This window comes from Coloeus monedula (assembly GCF_965178545.1).
Source record: "Coloeus monedula genome assembly, chromosome: 20".
Classification (NCBI taxonomy): Eukaryota; Metazoa; Chordata; class Aves; order Passeriformes; family Corvidae; genus Coloeus; species Coloeus monedula.
This window is the reverse complement of record NC_138800.1, coordinates 4,512,524-4,537,807: the sequence shown is the minus strand read 5'-3', so window position 1 is coordinate 4,537,807 and position 25,284 is coordinate 4,512,524. Positions and strand designations below refer to the sequence as shown.

The 25,284-nt window shown below is 42.7% G+C and overlaps 1 protein-coding gene across 1 annotated transcript; it reads left to right on the top strand.

Moving 5' to 3' along the window:
* MYL10 (myosin light chain 10) lies at positions 1–21,511 on the top strand. Its single transcript, XM_082294526.1, has 7 exons — positions 1–35; positions 7,858–7,944; positions 10,651–10,726; positions 12,101–12,205; positions 15,592–15,670; positions 20,571–20,619; positions 21,379–21,511. Exons 1-7 carry the CDS (start codon positions 33–35, stop codon positions 21,475–21,477), a joined length of 498 nt encoding a protein of 165 aa, XP_082150652.1. The 5' UTR covers positions 1–32; the 3' UTR covers positions 21,478–21,511.
* Positions 21,512–25,284: the final 3,773 nt, after the last annotated feature.

The following is a 25,284-nucleotide window of genomic DNA, read 5'->3' as shown; positions in this document are numbered from 1 at the left end:
GGCAGAGAAGGGGTGGAAGGAGCAGCAGCACCATGGTAGGTTTTATCCTTCCCCATGTCTGTTTATCTCTGTTTTCTTTCTAATGATTCAAACAGAGCAGGAATGATCACACTGCATCCCATGAAATCTCATCTTAGTATCACATCCAGAATGCAGATACACCCCACAGAGTGAGCTGGGAACTCCCAAGGATTCCTCTGCATGTGTTTAACAAAGGAGGAAGGCAGAAAACGTAGATGAATGTGCTGAAAGGAAGGGCTTGTGCAGCTCTGTCCCAGACCCACACACCAGGGCAGCAAAGCTTGGCATGGCTGGTGTGAGATAGAATTAAGGTCTGCTGTGCTGTGGTAGGGACTGAGGGAAAGGGATCGTTCTGGAACTGTGAATGTGTTGCTCTTGTGCCTGTGGGGAGAAGTAGGAAGCACTGCAGAAATTTCTGTGTCTTGTCTTTGCCCTGCTCACCTTTGGCTTTTAGCTCTGGGACTCCAACAGCCACCTCACTTGATGTGATTCCACGGAGCAAAGAGCTCCTGCCTAAGGAACCGTGGGCAGATTGGGCAGATCTTTTTCTCCTGCAAATTCAGAGGAATGACTACAACAATATCAGAAAAAAAAAATTAGTAGGTGATTTTCTCTGTGTTCATTTTGCTCCTTTTTTCAGGTCCTTTTCAGGCGTTCTGAGAGCAGTGCTGCCCAGTGGCTCCCTGAGGCTATGGAATATTTGATTGTGGAGAACACCCGAGAGGGAGTTGTATACGAAAAGTTTTCTCAAAGCTTAGTTCAAACTTGATCCCATTTAAGCAGGTGATGAATGTGATCCACGTGCTGTTCTGAGCAGGGCAAAACCACATTCAATGCCTTTTCTTTTTTGTGCCATGCACAAAACAGGTTCCAGTTTCAGCCGGTGCAAGCCCAGTGTCAGTGGTTTCACACTAATCGTGTTCCTCAGCAGTGTTTCAGAAGGGAGCAGTGCCTTGTGCTGATTATGCCTCTTCAGTTGTGGATTTACAGGTTTCCCTTTAATCAGCCTCACTAAAGTCTAAGCCAGCCCTTTTGTGGGGTGGGGAGCAAGTGCTGGGTCTTAGCTTTTCTTTTTCTCCTCTTTTTATTTCTCCAAAATTTCATTTATCAATTTTTTTTTCCTGCCTGTTTAGTTCAATGACACACCAACACTCATTGATGTTTGAAGATATTCCAGGACATTCTGTGATGAAATGCTTAAGTTAGGAGACGTGAAAATATAGTGAGAGACTCGTCTGTCTCCTCGCTCCCAGCTCAACTGACGATCCTCTGTGGTGGTTCTTTTCATTGTGCCTTTTGTTTTGGGAAAATTTCTTCTGAGGTACCTTACTGTACAGGGACACATGAAACAGATTTAAAATGGAAAGAAAAAAATAGCCTTAATGAAAGAAAGCTGAAGAATATCTTTACATAAGGAAGTGATCATTTTTTATTAATCAGAGGGAAATGTATATGTAATTATGCTAGATGAACTCTGTGGGGAGGTTTTTTTCTCTCTTTATGATGTCTTAAGGGATTTATAAATATTACAGAGGTTTTATAGCATCATAATATTTCAGATGTGCAGTAAAGCTACTTTCAAAGGATTAGTGCAGACAAAGCAGCATAGTAAAAAATAATTACAAGTCAGCCAGTGCTACTAGGCTCTGACATCCAGGGCTGATGAGAGTGAGAGAGGCAGGGTTCAGGGAGATAATTTTTCTAACAAGAGCAGACCACACAAGTGCTGTGGAATGGAGTTCTGAGAACTGTCTACAGCTCTCCGTTCATTCCAGGGAATTTCAGACAAGTTGGGTCTGCGATGTCTCCCCGCGTGCTCTGTGCTGATGGGGAGAAGGAAGGGCAGAGGCACGGGCAAGGAGAGGGAAGCCTTTTTCTTATTCCCCGAACACTCCCGTGTTTGTTCAGCTCGAGTGACACCTCGTAGCACATTCTGTATGCTGAGGGGAACTGCGTGCCCAAAAATAGCCTGCATTCTGATCCGATGTGCTCTGCAAGCTGGAATGTGCCACCTGGGCTGAGACAGGCACTGACCACAGCGCAGCCATGCTGACTGACCCCACCAGCTGAAATGGGGCTGCCTGTGGGACTGCTGACGTGTCTGTGTCCCTGTGTGTGTCCATGTGTGTCCATCTGTGTCCCTGTGTGTGTCCCTGTGTGTCCCTGTGTGTGACAGCCCTGTGTGTGCAGACAGGGACTGCTCACCTGTTGACATGAAGGAGAAGAAAATTTGTCAGGCGGGAGAAGCTGCTGTTGAATTTTGGGTCATCGAGGTGGAGGAGTCTGCGGTTGGAGAAGCTGGAGAGGTTATCTGCTGCTCTGGGATAGGTTTGGGGAGATAATGCCTTCCCTCTGCATGTCTGCAGGAGAAAAAGGAGGCTGTGATTGGGAAGGGGGTTTCTGCGGGGCAGAGGAGAATGCTTTAGCATCCAGAAGTGTGAAGCAGGGAGGCCGCAGTCCAACAGATTTTTGTATCTAGCAGGGATCAAAGGTGTGTCTGTGTGGGTGTGTGCAGGCTGGGACTACACACAAAATGGAGTGAGGATGAGAAAGGAGGGATCTGTTTGTGACTGCGGAGCAGGTAATATAAAGATCTTCTGTTTCTCAGTTCTGATAACATGGGGTTTATTTGAATGATCTGAGGCTGCTGCCTGTTTGAAATGCAAATTGTGCCCTTAGAGCAGTTTGTGTTGCTTACTCCTCTAGACGGTTCCCTCAAAGGCAGCACTTGGGTTGGCCTTGTGCTGCTCACCTGCCATGGAAAGGACCTAAACCACACTAAAAAAAGGTGGCTGGTCCATAGCTGGCAGGTTTGGTGCAGATGCAGTGTAAATAATCTCAGCAGAGCAAACTTGCGAGACAAAAATCAACAAATATCCTGCAGCAATCCCTCGTCCAGGCCTGAGATGTAACTTCTCCTTCAGAAGCTGTATTTGATGATAACAAAAATCTGAAGACAGGAAATGTCAGCACCGAGATCCCAGAGTGGATGAAAAACAAGGAGAGAGTGTGACGGATGAAAAAGTAATAGTAACTGAGAGTTACCATCATACAGTGGATCACAGCAGGGGACAGAGTCTGAGCAAAATGATGGATGATTCTGTCTTTTCTGTAGTTGTAGATGTAGTTGCAGAGGAAGGAAGTACAAAATGTGAAACAGTAAAAAACTGGTGGTATCTTATGTCTACTTTGTCCTGGACTGAATAAACACTTACAGGTACAAGACAACAGAATCAGGGTCTTAACTGTGTCTGCTGTTGATTCTCTCTGCACGGCTCTCTCCCTGTTTGTCCACTGAGGTTGTCTCTGGTAGGAAAATTAGAAGAAGACACAATAAGCAGCTGAGTAGGGAAGTGCTTCTGCTTGTGTTCTTGACTCTGCTGTCAGGAACACCACACTTGTCATCTTTAATTATTAAGAGTATTTTCTAAGGGACTTAGAGCATGGTGGACCAAACAAGGAAGTGACTTCCCCAAACCAAACCAAACCAAACCAAACCAAACCAAACCAAACCAAAGCTGTGGCTTGTGGCAGAGTGCTGCTCATCTCTCCTGACTGCCTGTGGAGATATCCCTGTGCTGCAGGAAATGCCAAGTGGAGGTTGGCTACTTCCTACTTACTGAAGGGTACAAGTGTGCCCCTGAGCAGGCACTGAGGGACCTTGCTCCCCCTGCAGCAGCTTGCCTGGTTTTCCATATTTTTCTGGGTTTTCTGCAAAACACACTGAGAGGTGGAGATGATAAAGCTCTGCAATAATCCACTGTCATGGATCTGCTCTAGCACCAGCCTTTTATGAATTTATCAGGGCAAACAATGCCTCATGTTCTGAAGTAAGAACAAGGTATTTTCATTTCCTTCCTCCTTTGTATGTAGAGACAGAAACTGATTCCCCGCCCCCGTTTCTTCTAGGTCACCCTGAAATCAGATTTCTTCCCTCTGATTCACTCGAACATCCCCCCTCTGCCCCCCACATCTTTGCAGCATATGAAAAATGGATCCCTATTCTCACATCCAGAGAGGCAAAGGCCATGCACACTCCGTCTCTGCCTGCCTGTGTCCCTGCACACCCTTGTTCTTTTGGGTTCCCTGACACTGCCAGGGAGGAGAAGTATAACGATCCTCTGTGAGGGAAACTCAGCTCAAAGCAAATGCCTGGTACAACAGAGTTTTCTTGGGACCAGATTTTGGTATGGCTCCATTTCTTCATTTAAAGCTTCTAAAACAAACCAAAACCAACCAACCAAAACAACAGAAAGAAGACCCTTTAAAATCCAGGCTAATTGAAGAGTGCTAACACCGGTAAGACAAATGAGTGATATGCGACAAGCCTGTGGTTTCTCCTCTAAAGCGAAGTGTTGTTTTCTTCACAATGGGATGATTAATACACTCAGGCAGGAGTATTAATAGGCTTGTTCAGTTGTTGCAACATTCTTCCCACTGCTGTGTTATTGAGGCCTTGGAATCCGAGCCCAGGGGACCCTCAGCTCTTCAGTTTCTCTTCTGGCACGTTTTGTATGTCAGCCTCACAGCACATGTTGCAATGAGAGCTGCTCTATCTTTGCAAAGTGCAGCCTGGCACACTTTGTGTGGGGAAATCAAGGCAGGCAGAAGTGATGTGTCAGTCACCCACTTTCTCCTCTGTGGGTCACCTACTAAATCCTTGATAGGTTAGAAGCCATATGTTAGCTCAGTTCTGTGATGTTCCTTTTAATATGCCATTCTTTCAGAGAGATACTCTGGAGTCAGAATCCTGATTGTGTTTGTTAAAAAATTCTGGAGTGTTTGGAATTGTCAGACAGCAGCACAGAATGATTCTATTCTCAGAATTATTCTTTTCTGTAACACAGACCTATTTCTGTTCTCTTAGAGCTGCCTTTTAATTCAAGTTACCCACCAGAAAGGCAATGTACTCTGTTCTGTTCCAGCTCCACCTACTTCTCTCTCAGCCTTCCTCCTCACAGCACCTGCCTGCCCACAACTTGTGCAAAATGGGGGTGCAGTTCTTTCTGTGATTATGAATTTCCTGGCCTTTTAGGGCAGGTAAGCTGCATTCCCAGTACTGGGAACTGGTAATCCAAGATGCTCTGTATGTTGGATGCTAGAAGACATAGCCTGAACCTGGTGATGGAAGGCCAACCCCACCTGGCAGCTGTTCATGGGGCCCTGTGAAATGTATTGGTGGTCTCAGCCTCCTCCACAAGTGAGCAGGTCATAAATAGGATCCACACCCACACCTTTGGCACAAAAACTAAAGATTGATTGAGCAACATGGGCACTGATCTCTTCTGTCATCCCTGGAGACCACAAACCTCAGAGCATAACAGTGAACAAATATGTTAGGATGAATTTTTCTAGTATTTCTTCTAGGCTGGAAGTAGATGATCTCTAAGGTCCCTTCCAACCCAACCCATTCTATGATTCTGTGATATTACAGTAATTGTTCCCTGTATAATCAATTTTCAATCTTCTCTGCATTCACTAATGTAAAGAAGCTTTTTTGGGTGGGTTTTTGACTTGCTGGTTTGTTTCTAATAGATACTGAGCAGCAGCTTTTGCATTTGTCTGATCCTTCCTTACAGCTACAGCCCTTGCTTGAAACCTAACAGCCCAGAGAACCCAACAAACTGAGGAATAATGGAGGAATTGCCAGTGTCTGGCATCTGAAGGAGCTGGACCCCACTGTCCATGGTTGTGGTGATAGCTTAAAAAATGCAGATGGTTTGCTAGCACAGGGAATATTTATCAGGCTGAACATGGATGCTGTGTTTGGCCACAGCAGAACAGACCATGAGGAGGGCAAAGCCTGTTTTGTCTCCAGAAGGAGCAGCTCCAGGAGCCCAGCAGGAGCAGTCCTGCTGAGGCCTCAAACCCTGTGGTCAGTCCCCCCCCAGCTGGCAGTGCTCTCCCTGGGTAACATCTGCTTTCCCTTTACCTCAGGGAACAAATACATGTAAATACGTAGGATTGTTCTGAATATTTCCATTTGATCTGGATGTGTTGAAAGCCTCCACCAGGCACCTCACGTTATGTGGAAGATTGCCCATTACTGCTCAAAATAACACTTATTTCATGTGTAGGAGGAGGAGGGAATCTGTTTATTCCAAAATCAATATTTCTACATTCATTAAACATTCCACTTATTAAGTTCTTTTTTCCATGCCTGTGGTGGCATTCTATCCTTGTTTTTATCCCCACTACAAGAATATTTTTCACTCAATTTCCATTCCTATTTCCAAAGTTTAGTTCTTTGAATTAGCTGATAGGAGCTTGACAGGTCTGGAGTGTGAGTATGTAGGAGAGCATCTAACACTGCCCTAATTCCCCCCCTTCCATATCCTGGGATCTAAACCAGGGTGTCTGAGTGCAGAAATCTGCCTGGCAAATTAAATTGATCAGACAATGTATGCTTCAAACAGAGTCAAGTGGGAATATTTCCTTGAGCTGCTCTGCTCCTCAGGATATTTGAAATCAGTATTGAATTTGAACTTTCACAGGCTTTTTTATTTTGATGAAAGGAGACAGTAGAAGTTGCCTTCTGTTTCATGCAGAATAGCCCAAACTAAGTAAGACTAATTTTCTGTGACATGAGAACCAGGTGGGACTATGATAATGAAGTTTAAAAGTAAAAATGATAAAGAAAAAAGTAATCTGTCTGGAAGGGAACTCAAAAGGCAATGCAGCTCATTATCCTGCCCCAAGTAAGGATAACACTGTGGTTAAAACACTTCTGTAATCCTTTGGAATCACAGATTTTATTCTTTACTGCAGAACAAGAACTGTATTGTCTTAGGCAAGCTGGTTGGGCCCTTATTCAAAGATATTTAATGAAGTTTAGTTCTGACTGATTTTTAGTGAGCATTAGATTCTTAGATATCATTGTAGCTCTTTCCCCAATCTTTCTCTGTCTCAGCCTCCAAACTTGAGAAAGGTGATAAAAGCAGTCCTGCCCTTCTATTTAAGATGACTATCTTGAATATTAAAATAACATGGTCTGGTAAGGTACTGTACTGTAGTGCCATAGGTTGGTGCAGGAATAGAGATTCCAGGAGTAGAAAGTGTTCCTGCTTGGGAAGGATTAATCAGTTCTGTCAGTGCTGGTCCAGACCAAGCAGATTTCTAAACACTTCTGTGTGAGTAGGAAATGATATAACTTCCCTTTATAGTTCCTGAGCTGAGTCTTCATGCAGGGCCTTGTCTGGAGTTTGGCTGCCAGTCCCAGCATGGGAACTGGGAAGAAGAAATCCTTGTAGGCACTTACCTGAATTCTGGCAGTTCTTGAGAACAGCAGGCTGGGAATTCCAGCTCATATCTCCAAGTGGCACCACTCCACACCAAGTGATATCACTCTTGAACTCTGCAGAGCCAGTGTGGAAGGGGGGTGGTCCCTGTGTGAAATGGTCTGTGATCCACTGAGGTGGAGGTGACCCTGCCCAAGGAACAGGCAGCTCCTGGGGGGAACAAGCAGTGCAGCAGGCAGGATGCTGAGCCACACTTTGGGTCCCTCACCTTTTTAAAGGCACCACAGTGACAAAGTGTCCTTGTTTGTCTGAGCTGTCAGGTTCCAGGACACAGCAGGGAGTGGCAAAAAGCCTCAATCTGTTAATAAGGCAGAATTTTTATCCCATATTAAAAAAATATATATGTATATTCAATCCTATATATACATCTAAATCTATCTGTCTATAAGATTGAATTTAAAACCTTGTAATAACAAAGAACAATCCTCTTGTGTTACTTGACTGTGTATTTTTTACCTTCTGTTGAAGATGTAATTTGTTTTCATGGGTGCTTAACAGACAAAGGAATATGTATTTGATCTTCTTATTTGTATTACAGGCTCCCAAAAAGGCAAAGAAGAAGGTAGAAGGTGGTTCCAATGTTTTCTCTATGTTTGAACAAACCCAGATCCAGGAGTTCAAAGAGGTTGGGAGCTACTCTGCTGTTCTCTATAGTCTCCTGTTACTGCTAATGAATAACATAGGTTTTGTTTGTAATCCTTATTCAATTCTCCATCTGCTTTAATAGAACACACAGTTGTTTTCTGAATCATCCCTGTGGTTTTGGCTGGTAGATCATTTTCCTTGTGTGTTTGTTTGTTCTTTCTTTCATTCTTTCTTTCCTTACTTCCCTCACTCACTCCCCTGATTCAAGCTCTAGACTTACTTGAAAAGCACCCAAGCCCCCCACCCCAAAATAAAGGAAAAGTATAATCTCATCCATTCCAGCCCTTACTCAGGAAAACACTTGAGCACACGTTTAAAGTTAAGTGGTATTTTAAATAAGAATGGTCTTATGTGCTCAAGCATTGTCCTGAATAGAGATGCCAGATTGAACCAGGGCTTTCATTCGTGCTCTGTTCCACAACAGCAACAGAAAATATTTGTCTGTGCCCTTCTAATGCTGCCCACAAACTGGGAATGAAAATGCCAAGAAGCCCTTAGCCAACTTGCTCCACAAATGCCAATAAGAAAAGAAAACATGTGGAGATGAACTAAGCATCTTTCACTCCCAAGGGATTTGGTGTTCCATGCATTGTAGGTTCTTTGACCAGTTACCTGTGAGGAGCTAAAACTGATGGGGTGGCAAAATCTGCAGCATATTAAAGACAGATAATCTGTCTGATGAGTTTATGTTCTTTTTCTGTGTGAACATTCTAGAATGACCATGAGACCATCACATTCTGCACTGGTTTGTCATTTTAAATTACTGATTTTCCCCCCATTTTTTCTAACTCGTCTCTCCAAAGCAATTTCCAGTGTGATAAATGTCTACTGTTTCATTTTGTGCTTTCACGTGGCTTTCAAGTTTGCTTTCCTTGAGGATTCCCAGCAGGGAAGTTCAGTGATGGACAAGACTAAACCCCAAGGCAAGGACTGGGAATACGACCCAGCTAAATGAATTGGAACCACTAATCATTTCTCCACAGTCAATGGGAATATGTCTGACTCTCTTCTCCCACCTCTTCTTCATATGCTCGGAACTTCCATTGTATTTTCTCCAAGGATTAATGTTTGAAGATGCACCAACACAAGGAAAAACTGGACAGAATGCCATTATTTGATCTTCTCTAAATCAGATAATACTGGGAGCATTTCTAGGAGGATGGTGGCAGAATAATGGCAAAAGCATGAGGCAGTGGAGCGGCTGAGTGAAACCCAAAACCGTGTTGTGTCTAAAAACTGCATATTTGGGATGAGTATTTCTGAAAAGCTGGTTTCAATTCTGAAAACAATTTCATCTAGAGAGTTCAACTAGCTCCCCAACAAATGGTTCGGCAATTCTGTTACGTTGTCTGAAGTTCACCCATTACAATGCCTGATGCTCTTCCTGTCTTCTGTCAGCTGCCTGGGTTCAGCTTTGCACTTCATATTTTCTTTCTCTTTTGCTTCTGAATTGTGAGGAATCAGCATTTAAAGCAAGGAGAAAACATCTCCAAAGAGTTGGGCTTAATTTTTTGTAAGGGGATGGTTTGGAAGGTAAATGTAGGATTATGAACATGATTCTGAAAGGAGCCTCATGGGCAAACTGGGCTGTGAGCAGTGGGGCTTTGCAAGAAACTGGAGGTGAAAATACCTGAAGATATGTGGAGATAACTTGTTCATGGGAAGAAGTGCACCCTGTAGGGCAGCAGACTTTGAAACTCTGCAAGTTACTGTATTCTCAGGAGAGCACTGTCTGAAGAAAGAACAATTTCTGGCCATTGTGAAGATGCATTCCCATACTGATGTGCCTGTCAGACAGATAACCAGCTTCAGAGTCAGGCCAGGATCAGCTAATAGTCCCCATAGCATGACCAGGGGAATTTCAGGTCATTAAAATCTTTCCAAATCAATGAAACATTTTAAGTGTGATGGCAGCCATGAAATGGACACACAAATGGGTAAACAGGTAGATGAGCAGTTAGCTGGCTTGGTAAACAATGGTTGGAGCACATGAAGTCTGTGTTGGCTGAAAATAAAATAACAGCTGTTTTTTTCTATCAAAAGTTAAATTTTGACTGACGAGTATTTAAGGTCAGCAGAGCAGTGTCAGTCAGAGCACACAGTACAGTCTCAAAGATGCAGTGTATTGGAAAGGGGAAAAAAATCTTTGAATAAATAATCTTATGGAACCTACATTTCTCTGTACTTTTGAAAGTTCAGCTATCTCTGTATGAGGGATCATTCTAAGGCCCAGGAGGAATCAACTTCAGTTGATAGCAGAGAGATATCCACAGAAATGAAATGTTTTACAGAAACATTTCAGCCTAATTCAAAGAATGGAGTATGGGGATGGTACAAACACAGAGCAACCTCTGGCTAAATCTGCCCTGACTAAAGCCTCCCTAATTCAAACTTTTATGGGTTAAGGGATGAATGGCTGGAGCTGCCAGCACTGGCTTCAGCCCAATGCACGCTGCACTGAGCATTAATTTACTAAGAAGAAGTTCGGGTGGGTTTAATTAAGTCCCTTGCCAAGGTACAGTAACGTGTTGAAAGTGAGGAAAGTGCAATGATGTGGAGGAATCAAAGGAAGTTAAATATTCGTTTTTCCAGCACGAATATCATCCCCTCATGGACTGATGTGTGTGATTGGAGCACTGTCCTGTGCAATGGAAATGGCAATACATGTTCCTTTTCCTTCCCACAGGCTTTTACCATCATGGATCAGAACAGGGATGGCTTTATTGACAAAGCAGACTTGAGAGACACATTTGCTGCACTAGGTAAACTGATAATTCAATACTTACAAGATATGCTATCTCAGTTTCAAGCACAGAAGGAAGGTTGGTATTAGAATGACAGTGGGGAAAGAAATGAGATCCACAGGAGGCAAAAGGAAACTTGTTCAGTTTGACCCTCCTCCCTGTGGTAGCTGGGATCTCACTACTGAGCTCCAGCTGGAAAGTCTCCTGAGCAGGGAGTGGAATGAAGGTCTGATCCCTCCCCTGCAACTATTTCAGAAGAAGCCCACCCAAGCAGGGGTCCATGCCAGGCATTGCTGATTTGCCTCTGAATCCTGGCTTCCCAGGCTGCACCTTTTTCATCTGGGAGCCATGGAATATCCCCCAATTAGCACTGCTGTCATGGACTAGCTGCCCCTCTGCCCACACAAATGTAGGAGGGCTTCATGTGAGGTTCTGTGCTGCTGTGAGTTTATGTGGGGTGAAATGTGCATGTCATGCGATTAGGTATTGTCCATTCCATGGCTATCACAATCTTGATAATATCAAGCAGATTAGAGCAAATCTTCCCAAGGAAAGAAAAAATTTGAGCACTCATGATCCCAAACCTGGACTTGTATTCTTGTTGCAGCATCTGAGGCTTGAACAGTGATGTAGGCATTTGGGCTTTTGCCATCTGGAGCTTATTAAAAAGAGCTTGATAAGAATCTTTAGTGCTCCCCGGGGTGGAATCAGACGCCAGCAGAGTCAGTGCAAGGAGCAGAAGCTCCTGAACTCTTTATTGTGACAATGAGGTTTGCAAACTTTGGCCTGTAGCTACTGTTACCCTGAAATATTTATTTCTTAAGGCCAAGTTCTGCTATCTTTCCTGTTCAGTGAAGCCTTTCAATATCTATAAAGTACATTCACAGCAAATTACCACTCAATTTGAGGAAGGTTGCCAGGGTCTAAATTCTCATCAATAGGGCTGCACAAGGATGGGGAAGGGATACCACTACTCAGCTCATCCATCTGCCCTCTACTCAGAGAGGTGTCTCAATATACAGGAGGGCAAAGACTGAGACCTTCATTCACTTCAGTCACTTTGATCTCTGCTGTATTAATATCAGTGGGGCCCATATTTCACCTGAGGTAAGAAAAAAAGCCCCAAACCAAAAAGCAGTTTATTTGGAAGTGCCCCTTCTCTCGTCCACTGCTGGCCATGTCTTATTTATCCTTCTTGCTCCTTCAGTCACCCTTTGATCTCAGAGCCAGCTCTGCCAATTTCTTTTTCACTGGGGTATTCAGGAGTTGTGTTCTACCATGTTATTAGCAAAGTTGCACAGAGCCCTGAGCTCCCCAGTGGAAGGAGATGAATGGGAATCGTTTTTTGAAACACAATTTGTGATTTATTATGAAAAATGATCTCTGCTGCAGGTCGTCTGAATGTCAAGAATGAAGAGCTTGAAGACATGGTGAAGGAGGCGCCAGGTCCCATTAACTTCACTGTCTTCCTTACTATGTTTGGGGAAAAGCTGAAAGGTAAGCACCTCTGGGGGATTGGAGAGGTATCTGTCAAAGATCCTCAGCACTGAAATATCTCAGCACCTTGCAAATTATAATAATGTCTCCACAGAACAATGCTTAGAGGCAAGGAGGGATCTCCAGTTTCGCAGACAGAGGGGAAGAATGAAAGGCTAAGGGACGGTGCAGAGGACAATTCAAAGGGGTGATTTAGCTTACACAAGCTAACATGAAAGTGGTGAGTTGAGGTCCAGAAAGTGATGAAACCTCAGCAGCCTGGAGCATGGTGCAGGAGAGTTATTCACCATCAGAAGGCTCCTGGGCTGAACTCATGCTCATGCTCTAGTCATAGCACTCCCAGTGTTAGCTGGTTTTAAATATTTCTAAAAAGCCCACCCTTTTAGCACTCCTTTGGCACATTAAGCAAACATGGGCTTCCCTCATTTTCTGTATTCACTGTAACCCAATGGCCCAGCCTTGGTGTCACTTGAGGTCAATAGCGATTTTGGCATTAGGGGAAGATTTCACTGAATAACCCTTAATGGAGCGGATAAACTAAAATAATTACATTTCAGTAGATTCACAATGATAAGGGAGAGGGATTTTACCCACTGCCACAGAATATATAGGGAACACTGGGGGAAGTTCAGGAAATGTGGGTAGTAAATTTGGTGTGTGAGCTGGCAATTTAGTCATCTCTCTTCTCCAGTTAATGGCTGGAAACTTCAAGAGAGGGGGTGTGAGGCCAGGACAGAACTCCAGTCATCTTCCTACAGGCATAAGAGAAAGGTGAAAGCCTTCAAAGCAGGGCTGGCCTTAGCCAAGCACGTTCCAAAAGTTTGTTAAAATAACTAATAAATAGAAAAATGGAAAAAATCTGATCCTATCTTCTTAAAAACATTTATTGTTTTGTTGATGGACTCTGGCTTTATATTGCTGAACACAGTTCCAGTGGAGGGTATTCTATGCTTGGAATAGGAAATAGAGAGGTCTGAAAGAAAGAATTCATGTAGCTGGTCCTGGAAGAAAGACACTCTTGCTAAAGAGGGCAGGAAGTCTGGGAAGCATGAGAGGTGATGGAGAAGGCTGACTGAGGAGGGGATTTTACATCGATCTGTCTGTGCTACCTCCACCAGGACATTCCAGTTGTCTTCTGGCAGAGTGGGCAGTGCCCTGGTCCATAATCTTCCTCCTGGAATATGTGATTGTGTGGGGTGCCCTGCTGCCCGTTCCATTTGTGAGCATGCAATCGAGCTCCTCCTCCTCTCCCCTCTTCCCCCTTGCCCTGAACGGCTGCTGGAGCTGGCAAAGCCTCTGGCCCTGCCAATCCTGTGGCCTAAAAGCAGAGCCAGCACAGGAAGGTGAATGGCAAAGCAGAACCCTCTTGTCTGCAGGTTTCCTGTTGGCTACTAGCAAAGGAGGAGGGTTTTTTTAATTTCCATTTGGTGAAGGAAAAATCACAGCTGTGCTTGTCATGCCCTTCTGGTTGGGTTTGTCATGCAAAGGAAGCAGAGCCAAAAGACTGCACATTCCCAATCAAAACTAATTGGGATGAAGAGCCTTTGTAGTGCAATTAGAAAGGGAGAAAGGGCTAGAGGAAGTGGATATGGCAATTTTGCAACACTCTTTATTAGCTAAGTACCACTCAGAGAATTTGGTGAAAGGTGCTTTCTAAGTAGAATTTGTTTTGCTATAATTGATTTCTGTCATAAAGGGGAAGCTGGGATTTTCAGGATGAGCTTTAGCTTTGTGTGTTGAGATTATGATGCCAGATGAACGGCTAACAAAACTCGGTTTATGTTAATGCCAACCACATGGAGCTGCTTCTACAGGGAGTCAGAATAATACAATTTGTACAGAAAACAGAGATGCCGCACATCAAAGAAACCACTTTATTTACCAGCTAATCAATAAAGAATGCCTGCTGCATTGCTTCTCTTCAAAGCCAAAGTCCAAGGATATGACAGAGTAGAAAATATAAAACACAGTAAGGAAAAAAATCCCTCCCACAGCGGTGACTACTTAAAATGCAGCCCTCTCCTCGGAGCTGGGGGATGTTTCTCTTCATGGGACAATCAAAACACTCATTAAACACCAATGCTCTTTGCATTGATCACAGATTCATTGCACTTTGAATACATCGCCTACAGCTTGGCAAAAAAATATACATGGCCATTGTGTGGCAAGAAGGAGGCCATATAGCCCGAGGTTTGTTCACTATTATATCCACTAGGATCCTGCTAATCCTTGTGAAATCTTTTCAACAAAGCAAACTGTGAAGGCATCAGGAGTGTCTGTAGAGCAGGGAACCTTGGCTGGGTTCTGTTCTGGTTCTACCTCTGCCAAACTTTGAAACAAACTTTGAATCTGCAATCCCTTGGGTTATATCCTTTTTTAATCACTCTTTCAGCATACCAAATAGCTTCACTTTGTCCATGGAATCAGTTCATCTGCTTGTAAATTTGGTTTCCTACGGTTACAAAGATTTGTATTATGGATACTACGGTAGTATTTTGAAATATTGGGGAATAGTCAGAAACAGAGTACACAGTGTATCCTTTAGTGTGGGTTGAAAATGAGTGTACTCAGAATCTGCAGTATTGCAGAACAGTCACAAGCTCCAGCCAAGATTAAGGCACTGTGAAAACGACACAAATTTTTTCCAGTCTAAAGAGATGGAGGAGATAATGGAAGGAAGAAAAGGAAGACCATTGCAATCATTTTACTGCTGGGAAGAGAGGGACAGGGATATTAACGTCATACCAAAAATCTGTGGCCCAGCTAAGAGCAGAAGCAAAATCCTGTGGCCACAGCTTAGTGCTTTAAACCACCCTGTTTCTGTAAGTAACACTTAATGAAGAGACACTTAAGGGGAAGGGCACAATGGGATATAAGTGCAGATCACCACCTCACATTGATCATCCTGTTTCCATTGCATTCCATTGGCATTGGGATTTTATGATGAACTCCATTTCCTTTAGTGAGGGAAATAACCTCTTCTCTATATCGCCAAGAACAAGTAACATCAAAAAGTGTTTTTACAAGGAACGTACAGTGCAAGATTAAAGGAAGCCAGTGAGGGAAACAGTTTGTTATATTTTCATTTCTGAAAGCCACTAATCCTCTGGGTACTGATATTGGAGACCAGTTCCTGGAAGTTTTCTCTCCTGCAGACATAGAATAGATATGAGTTATTATTTTTAAGCTTCTGAGCATTGAACTATTCACCTCTATTGTTTATCTGACATGACAAATGCTGCCGACTTAGGGAACCTTTGTCTCCAAACCCACAACTGTAGACTTCTCCATTTTGCACTGTTTTCAAGCGAATGCAATTACTTAGCAAGTATTCTGCAGCCAGAGAAATATATCCAGCCTTCTAAATTATATTTCATTAATTTTAGGCACAGACCCAGAAGAAACCATTCTGAACGCTTTTAAGATTTTCGACCCAGAAGGAAAAGGCCGCATAAAGGCAGACTAGTAAGTTCATTTCAAATCCTTTAGAAGAATAACAACAATAATAATAATTGCACAGTTTTAAAGAAGTGCTTAAAAGCTGTATTTTTCACAGTATTTTAAGAGGCAGAGAAACATTTAGCTTTGTAAGCCAGAGTTAAAAGTGTGGACTGTTGTATGAATGTATTTGTATACCAAAAAGAGATGTTATTGTCTTCAGACATTGTAAGAGCCAACGGAAATATAATCACATGTAGGCCATTAGATAGCCTTTTTTTGAAGGTCTGGATATAAATCGACACATGACTCTTTGTAAATTAACTCCATATGTAAAATTAAAATGAATGTCTGCTGCCTAACTCTCAGTGCTTGACTAAAATTGGAAAGCTACTTCCCTTTTTAAAAAAGTGATCAATTTAATTAAATCTGAGACATGGATTTAATGCAGGACGTTTTCCTTTTTATGTGTTTATTATTTGAGCCTTCTGCTTCTAGAAATAATTTGCTGTAAAATTCCACTAGATACGGTGAGAGCCAAACCAAACAATACTATTAATAATCCAGCAATTATTGTCAATATGGCTATTTTTAAATAAGGAGGCAGAACCTAATTTGTATTCATATCCTGTTGCACCAACAAAGCAATGTAAAAGGACTTCAAGAGGTAATTGCACGAATGTAAACCCCCCTTGCACTGCCAGAATGGTGCAAGCAGGACTTCAGGTGAGTGAGATAAATGATATCAAATCAGGGCAGTGGATGAGGAGGTCTGACCTATGACTCCAGAGAAGTGTTTTATGTACGTAGATTTATGCATATGTTTAGATTTGTTCATATGCTGAAATTTCATGGTGAATTTGGGGCCTATGCTTTACTGCGGCAGCCATTTCAGGTAGATTTTATAAAGCATGATATTTATAGGAAATCTATTAGGGAACCATGAGTTACAAAACTGTATTTGCATCAATTATTTCTGCTTATGTTGTGATAACCTCTGACCAGAACCCCATGGAGGTTTCCATGACATTATCTGCAATTCTCAATGAAAGTTAGTTGAAAAAAAAATTCATGTACATTATTTCTTTCCTTTACCAAAGTGCTTTTCTATAGCAGTACCCCAGTGGGTGTGAGAATTTCTGCAAATATGCAAAATAAAAGAGACAGTCCTTTGAGTAAGAACTTCCAAATTAACTAAAACACAAATGGATGTAGCAATCAATCAGAAGGCACAGAGTTGTCCTGATTGTTTTGGGGTTAACGTCACCCAAACAGCTTGGGAAGAAGAGTCAGGGGATCATATCAGAAGTGACTCAAACAACAGAATAAATGTAGCCTGTTGCCAAATAGGGCAGATCACACAGTAGTGAAATCACAGCCATGAAATACGAACTTCTGATACTCCAAACCCCATGAAATATTGTATTTCCCACCACTCTCTGTAACAATATCCTGCATACAAAATCTGCAGCTTGCCACCCTGTGTCCAGTTCTGCATTCTTTGGATGTTGGAAGCCATTTGGAGTTTGGGGCAAATTAGGAATGCAGTATCACACTCCAAAATGAAGATGAGAGAGAAATATTTTATTTTTCCTTGATGGAAAAGGTCAACCTTGTCCCCACCCCCACTGCACTGCTAACATTAGACAATTGTTTTAGTTCATCACCACAACAGAGCATAATGTTTACTTATTAGACCCGAGGGTAATGTTGATCATTACAGAACAAACCATTAAATCAATTCCGTGGATGTCTTTGAGGTTTAACTTCTATTCATATGCTTCCAAAATGTAGACATTTGAAGTTTTGAAATTATTTTTCTGTTGGCTCATGCAGCCATTTCAATGCGACAGTTAATGCTAATAAATAATATTTCTCCATATTAAAAAATCCTGGAATGTTTCTCTCCAAAACCAGCCATGCTGACCTTTTAATCAGAACTTCTTTTTATGTTCATGGAGTTAACATCCTTCTGGGGATTTTTATGTCTCTTCCCTCTGCATGTTTTCACCTCTAGTCTGGAAATGACTCACTTAGTCCATGCGATGGTAGCTGGGATGGAGCCTTCTAACCTTTCCAGAAGCTCCAGGAGTTTATAACTGACTTCCAAATTCAATGACAGACTTTGTTTGTCTGCATCATTATACCACACATAAAACCCTTCCTACAGCATGATGTCAAAAAGAGAAAATGCTCTCGGTCCCATTCTCAGCTGGTGTAAACTGGGGCAGTGTTTGGAAAGGCTGGATGATTCAGTCCCAAATGCCACTCATGGGGCAAAGTGAGTCAGGCCAACACCAACTGTGCCTGATGCCAATGAAACTTTTCAGATTTGGGTCAGATGAAAATGGACCCGGGGGGATGGAAGAGGTCCCAGGCATGTCGGACTTTGGAGGTGTTTGGCTGAGCTAGAGATGTGTCTTCTCATAGACATAGAGCTCTGCTCCTTCCCACTCACCTGTTTTCCTCCAAGGCAGCACTGTAGGAAGGGCAAACTCAGTGGAACACCAAATACGTCCCAGAGATTTCACAGATCATTTTAAAAAAGGTTTTTAAAATACCAGAATGCAACAAGGTATTTGTAACTGTAGAAGGAGTTGATGTGAGCCAGTTCAAGAGATAACATTTAGACTCCTAAGTCAAGGCAATTTGCCCAGAAGACTTGGGGTTTGGTTTGGTTTTTTGGGTATTTTTTGAGAAGAAAATAAGCTTTCTAGAGAAAACACGATACACAAAGAAAAATGTGCATAATTTCTGGCTTTGGAAATTGTGTTTGTTTCTCTATAAAATAAATAATGGAAAATGTGCATAGATCCTGTAGTCAGTCCTTCTTCCTTCTAAGTGTGCCAGAGCCTACTGGGCTGTGCATCAGAAGATTATAATTAGATATTTGATCTTTTCTTTTCCCCTAAATACTTTAAGCATGTGAACAGAAGACACACAGTGCCCAGATCTCTTTTCAATTCAGGCCTGTTTGTGATGAAGTTTATTTGTGACTTCTGACAAAATTGCTTCCTTCTATTCACCAAGCTGCTTCCTGGATCACACTTCCTATTTACCTTTGCTAATGCTGTTTGTCTGGGGCATATATATCCAATAATCAATTTATGCTGAGGGGAATGGTCTCTCTACTCTTGCGCCCACTGATCATTTGAGAATTCGACTTCAAAAATGCAGTCACATACCAAATGTGCCAGAGGAACGGAACAGAAACAGAAATTTGAGACAAAGAGATGAAGAAACTTTGCTAACTGAGTGGTGAAGTAACACAGGAAAAATATATCCAATAACTTAAGCTCTGTCAGTGACTTCAGAGTATTTCCCAAAGCTTGCACTGATACTTTCACACTTGTTCTTGTGAGTAAGATCCTTATTCATTGCCCAGAAGATTATTTTTTCAATTTTCCCTTTCTGGGCTTCCAAATGTGCACTTGATATCAACAAGAGCTGCAGAAGTGTGAGTGCCCTTGATGCAAACTGGGATGTGCAGCCTTTTCCTGGAAAAAATCCCATTTGTTAGAGCCATGAGTGCCATTGTAGCTTTGCCATCCGAAGTGCACTTCTGTCTGGGGGGCTTTTCTCACTGCACATGTGCAGTGCATGGCAGCAGACAGGGAGGATTTACTGCTTTGCCTGAACATCTGCACCCACAGTAGGTGAATTTTGCTCCCCTGGAAGTGTTCCTGTTCAGGCATGATTTCTATTATAAATAGTTAGTTTTAAATAGTCCCTTTAAAAAGCAGAAAGGGCTTCTTCCAGAAGAGCTGCTGCTCTCACTCGCCCATAACAAATTCTTCAAAAAAGCAGCCTTTTTTTTAAATCTACAAACCAAACCAGACTTCTATATTCTCCTCAGCTTTTGTTTTTGTACAACAGACTGCTCACCTGTTATCACAGCTTTACAGTTTGTTTTACTGCTCCAGAATCGTGTCTGATAATGTATAAATACATTTGGTAGCGACAAAAGGAGACAACTCTGCCTCTTCAGCATGAATGAAAACTGTGAGATTAATATAGGAATTCTTCTACAGGAAGGGGAAATTATTTGAGTTATTGAAGGGATGTTTATGTGAATACAACTGAGCTTATACTGGTGGATGTCCCAGCACGTGGTGCATGTGCTGCCCTCAGCACATGAGTAACTGGGGGAGGTATAAAGACATTTTAGCTAAAGGGGTTAGACTAAAAACAGAAATAATTCTTCCTGGCTTTTCTATTCACCTCTAAACTTAGGTTAAAAAAAATTACAGGCTCGACTGCCTTCCCACAATGGGTTTAAAACAGAGGGTAAATCAGCTGAGAGTCTGCCCCCAAAATATTCTCTTTGATGTAATTGCATGGGATGCAGATTATGTGTGGGATAAGCTCCGTGTTACAGTGCTGTAACTCCAGATCAAGACAGCGCAGCGTGAAATACAACAGGTCTCACACAGTTCCACAGCTCCTCTGGGAATGGCTGCATGCAAATCAAGGATTCTCGGATGATGATTTGGAGTAGTGGCTGGAGTTCTCTTTCAAGTCCTCTTTCTCATTTCATGCTTTGTTCCTTTCATCCTCAGATTTTACAGAAAATATTCTCTCTTTTGGTTTTGTTAAGTGATCCAAACTTTAAACAGCAAGTGAGGAAACCTACCATTTTAGGTTAAGATAAGCATACAAAAATGCTGTATTTCAATTACAGTAATAACCTTAAACAATTTTAAACCTCTATAAAATGTCACAGAAGCAAAAGAAGTTGGCAGAGCGAGGCATTGACACTGATGGGTGCCCACAGAAAATCTCTTACAATATCATGTAAGGATTAACAGCTCTAATTTATGCGGTCACACAGATTTTCTTTCATGCAACTTCAGGAGGGATCTTGCCATCTGAATTGTCATGTGCCATTATCACCCTTTAATCAGGTTATTTCTTTTTATTTGAACAGCATCAAAGAAATGCTCATGACACAGGCAGACCGTTTCAGTCAAGAAGAGGTAAGGAACTTTTTTCAAAACAGAAATCCAGCTCTAGCTCCTGTTCAGCAGTAAGCCCTTGTCCCTCTTTAAATGCATGAATTCAGCTGAAATCCAGACTGAGAGGAGGTTGATGCCAGCTCTAGCAATTAGAAACAATTCAAAGCATCTCTTCTGAAGAGCTCCATGGCTAAATCAAAGTCAAATAGATTCTTTGGACTCCCATCCAAGTGCAAGTGTGGCCTATCTCGTGCTGTTCTTCCCCATGGGGAGCTGGGCAATGGATTTACTGGAGTCCAAGTGGATTTGGGTGGGGACCCTGTTCTGGTTTCCATTTCTGGGAGTTATTTGGTTTGAAATCTGAAGTGAGGTACTGACTTGGTGGCTTGTGTGAGACTGAGCATGGATTCTGCTGGCTGGGAGGAATTTAGAGGGACTTTATTTTCAGAAGAGGAGATGGAGTGGAGTTGGTTTGTGGACAGAACAGACTGGACAGCCTGTTCCAGTCAGAACAGAGACTGGACTGTACATTTATCAACCAGGGCTTATCTCCCTGGGTTTCAGGGAGAGCTCCTTTCAACAGGGAACTTGTGGGATTCTAGCAGGACTTTATTAACCAGTTGTGTTCCAACTCCTGTTTCAGTTTTACTGAGCCTAAGGAAGACTTTTCCATGGTGGTTAAAGGACCACAGCATCAGGGAGCTGAGCTGGGTTGAACACGAAAAGCTGTTTATGTTGCTGTTCCACAGTCTGTGACACTTTTCTCTGTTTGCTTGGCAGATCAACCAGATGTTTGCTGCTTTCCCTCCAGATGTCTCTGGGAACCTCGACTATAAGAACCTCTGCTATGTTATCACCCACGGTGAGGAGAAAGACTGAGAGCAGAGAGAGGAGCTTCTCCTGTGATGATGCATTGAGTTATTTCATTATGTTCTTGTGTACAAGACAAAGGGCTAAACATCCAGGATGTGGAGCCATGTGGTCATCAGAAGAGAACCAATAAAACCATTGAAATAAGATTAAAGTTATTTAATGCTCCTGTTTTTATAAAATATCAAAATACCAATTTTGCGAGGTTTTTTCCCCATCATTTTTTTTTCCTGTCAGTGGTTTGAAACGGAATTTTCTTGATGAACTGGTGCTTTTGTGATTTATTGACAAACCTAATGTTCACCAGATGGTCCATTGGGCAGTGCAGTCTTACTTAACCTCTTGTCTTTTATACATAAGCTCCATGTATTAATTGAGAATTCCTCTAACTTATTGCACCAGGAAGAGTATCTGGCAAATAGAATTATGTTCCATTCCACAGCCCCTAGCAATGGAAGTGTAAATAAAACAATCTTAAGCTCTTGTGAATATGCAATATGCCCTCTCCATCTCAGTGATGTGGCCAGATTCTGAAACCACTTGACTCATTTGCTTTGGTGCAAAAGAGCAGAACTAGTGGAATATTGGCTGTTTTTCTCATAGTAAATATAACTAGGTGCACTTAAAAGCCAGGAATAATGAATTTCCCCCTTCAGAGACATCTTTATTATGTGGAGGAGGTTGACCATGACATAACAGTAACACCTGGTGTGTCACTCCTGTCCGTTTTCCTTGAGTTACAGGTGAGACATGCACTGCAAGGATGTGTTTTGCCAAAGATCACCAAGTTTAGGGACAAAGAGGAGAATTTGGGAACTGTAGCCCATGAAAGCAGATGACCTCTCACTTTTATAATCCAAGAGCAGCCTGGTTTTTAAATGGGCTACAGTTTCTTGTATTTAGACTTCTAGGAACTGGGCATATTCTGCCTATGTGGAATATTGCATGAACACTTCCTGCGTGGGAGTCAGAAGGATGCTGCAGCCAAAGGAAAACAAGCTTCTGCTGTTTTAACAGCTCATGAAAATGCTTTCCTTGTGCATCAGTGCTGCTGGAGCCACAGTCCCACAGACACTGAGAGGAAGCAACAAGCCACTTATTTTCTGTTTCCATCTTCTTCGTCTTTGTAGGAAGAGAACTTGAGGGCAACATGTTCAATTCTGCCCTCATCAAGAGGGGCAGAAATTCCATGAAAAATTCTAACATGTGCATGACTCAGGGATGTGACATTCAACCTTACCTGCATTTTCTGGCCTTCCAGCAAAATCCTCCACTCCATGCACTGCAATAATAGAGAACAACTGCAGTGAGAAGGCTCTTAGCACACAGAAAGTTCATAAAATAAATCTCCCCCTTGCCCCTGTGTGCAGAAGCTGTGTGAACATTGCTGCACCACCACTGTTTTTCCAATATAACAAGTTGATTCCCAGTTGTATGTAGTAGAAATTCTCTCTTTTAAAAATACCAGTGGACACAGCTAGGAACAAAATTCACTCCTTTCTTGCATGAATCTTACAGAAGATGTGGACAAGGCTTTAGCAGTTCTTGCCCCCTGTTCCTGTAACACTTGAAGCAACACCCAGAGCTGTCCCCTCTCAACACAATGAGCAGCTTCACTGGGCTTTGGGGACTCAGAAAACTTCAATGCAAGAGTCCACATGACCTGTCCTTCCACCTCACTCACCAGCTGAGCTTTTCTGGACAAGCCCACATTTTATCGCTGTTTCCCTCAATGGGGTTTTTTCCCCAGAATGTTTTCCCTCACAGGTCCATGACCACCCCCCATGGGATGGGGTTGTAGATTGGCACTGGGAGGTCGTGGAGGTTGAGAAGTTTTTGGTGGCACAGTCAAAAAGATGATTTATGTATGAACTTCTGCTTTAGGCTCTTCTGCAGACCCAAGCAAGTGACAGCTCTTCTCAGCAAAGAACAGAGCTGCTGAAGGGGGAGGGCTGTAAAATGGATGTTTCATTTGCAGACTTAATTTGGAAATTTCTTGAGAGGTGAGTCTGTAAAATGCTTCTGTGAGGCACAAACACATGTACAAAGTGTAATGCTACCTTGTATAAGCCCCACAAAATCACGTTCCCGACCAAATGAGTACTGAGCTGAAGTCACTCAGGCATCAGATGTCAGACAGTGCTTATGATTCTTACACTGTGCAAAGACTTCAGAGTGAGACCGAAGACGAGATGACACAGCACACAGGCTTACCTTTGGCCTTCAATCTAGAGAGATTTACTTTTCCTCATGCAAGCTGGTAGGCGAAAACTTTGATGATAATGCTCTTGAAAGATGAGGTCACACTTTGCCATCAAAGCACAGTTTTTGATGGGTCCTTTCTCATCTGTAACTGTTGCATGACTTCTTCCACTGCAGCTCTGTGACTTCTCAGGCTGATGGGAGCCTGATTTGAATTTCCTGTCTGGACTCTTGGACCTGACTGCCCTCTTTAGTTCTGCCTTGTTTGGATGTCCCTTTACTTTGCCCTGCTGCAGGCTCCCTGTTCCTTAGGGAGCAGCTGCTCCCTCACACCTGCAGGTGGGGCAGGAGCATGGAGCTGTGGGGAGGATGGAAAACAGGACCACCCGAGTGTGGATTAGGTTTAGCCGGGCTTTATCATGAGGAGAGGCTTGGTTTGGAGCACTGCGATTTTGAAGGAAATCACTTGAATGCCCTTACTTACCTTGAGCAACCTGGGTAACTCTTTTGGAGGAAGATAGACCAGATGCTCTGCTTGGAATTCAGTTCAAATTCCCTCCAGTTCCTGATGGGGCCAAACCAGGGTGCAGCTGTGATCCCTGCAGCAGCACCAAGCACCGATGCACCACCAGGGTGCTCTCAACCACCAGAGCTCTCGTGCCCCTCTGAAGTGGTTCGTGGCTGTACAAAGCCCAGGTTCCATCTGACCCTGTCTGCCTTCAGGCTTTTTGCAGTTCTGCTCCTTCCTTTTTGCTGCACTTTTATCTTGGTTCAAAATCCATTTCTTCCTTTTTTTTTTTCCTGTCTGTTACCCCAGAATTATGGCACTTCAAGGGCAGTGCAGCTGAGGTGCCTGTTACAGACTGCTTGAGATCTTTGGATTGGGCTATGCCACCAGTCTGGTTGCTCATTCGGACTTCTGCACCTTGGGCCCTTGGATCATCCTGCAAGACAAGTGGGGGTTGTAATGCTCCCCTTCTATAAGGGGGAAGGACAAATGTTCAGATAAACACCACAAAAATATTCAAGATTCAAAACAAGCCTGTATTAACCCCAATTTCATTTCAATCTCCATTTTCATAGGGGGACATAGGGCTGTGCTCATGGGGTTTGGATGCAGATTCAAATAACCAAAGGGAACAAAGGGCTCAGATTAATTCCACAAAACAGATTTTCACCAAGCATCATTAAAATGATCAGATGGGAACTGAACTTGCATGAACCCTGGCAGTTGCTCTTCAATGTCAGCCTGTTCACAAACAATTACTATTTGGATGGGAAAAAACAAAGAAGCAGGGTAGAATTGATAATGTATTTTATTAACTCTTAAAAGTTTAATCCCATAAACCTTTCCGAAACCTTGTGAAAAGATAGAGCAGCCTTTGAAATAGACTGTCATAAAAGGCAGAGAAAGGTTCTCATGAGTTCCCCCAGTTTGTTGTTCTGCTTAGAGGCAGGATTGTTGTTACAAACATTAGTCTGACCTGTCTCAACCTTGTAGGTAGCCTCAAGTCCAAAGCTAGCCTTAGATTTATGCATTTTCCCCCCCTAACCTAAATCTTTCTGTCTGCAAATTAAGCCAATTTCATCCCTTGCATCCTCTCTGTAATGATG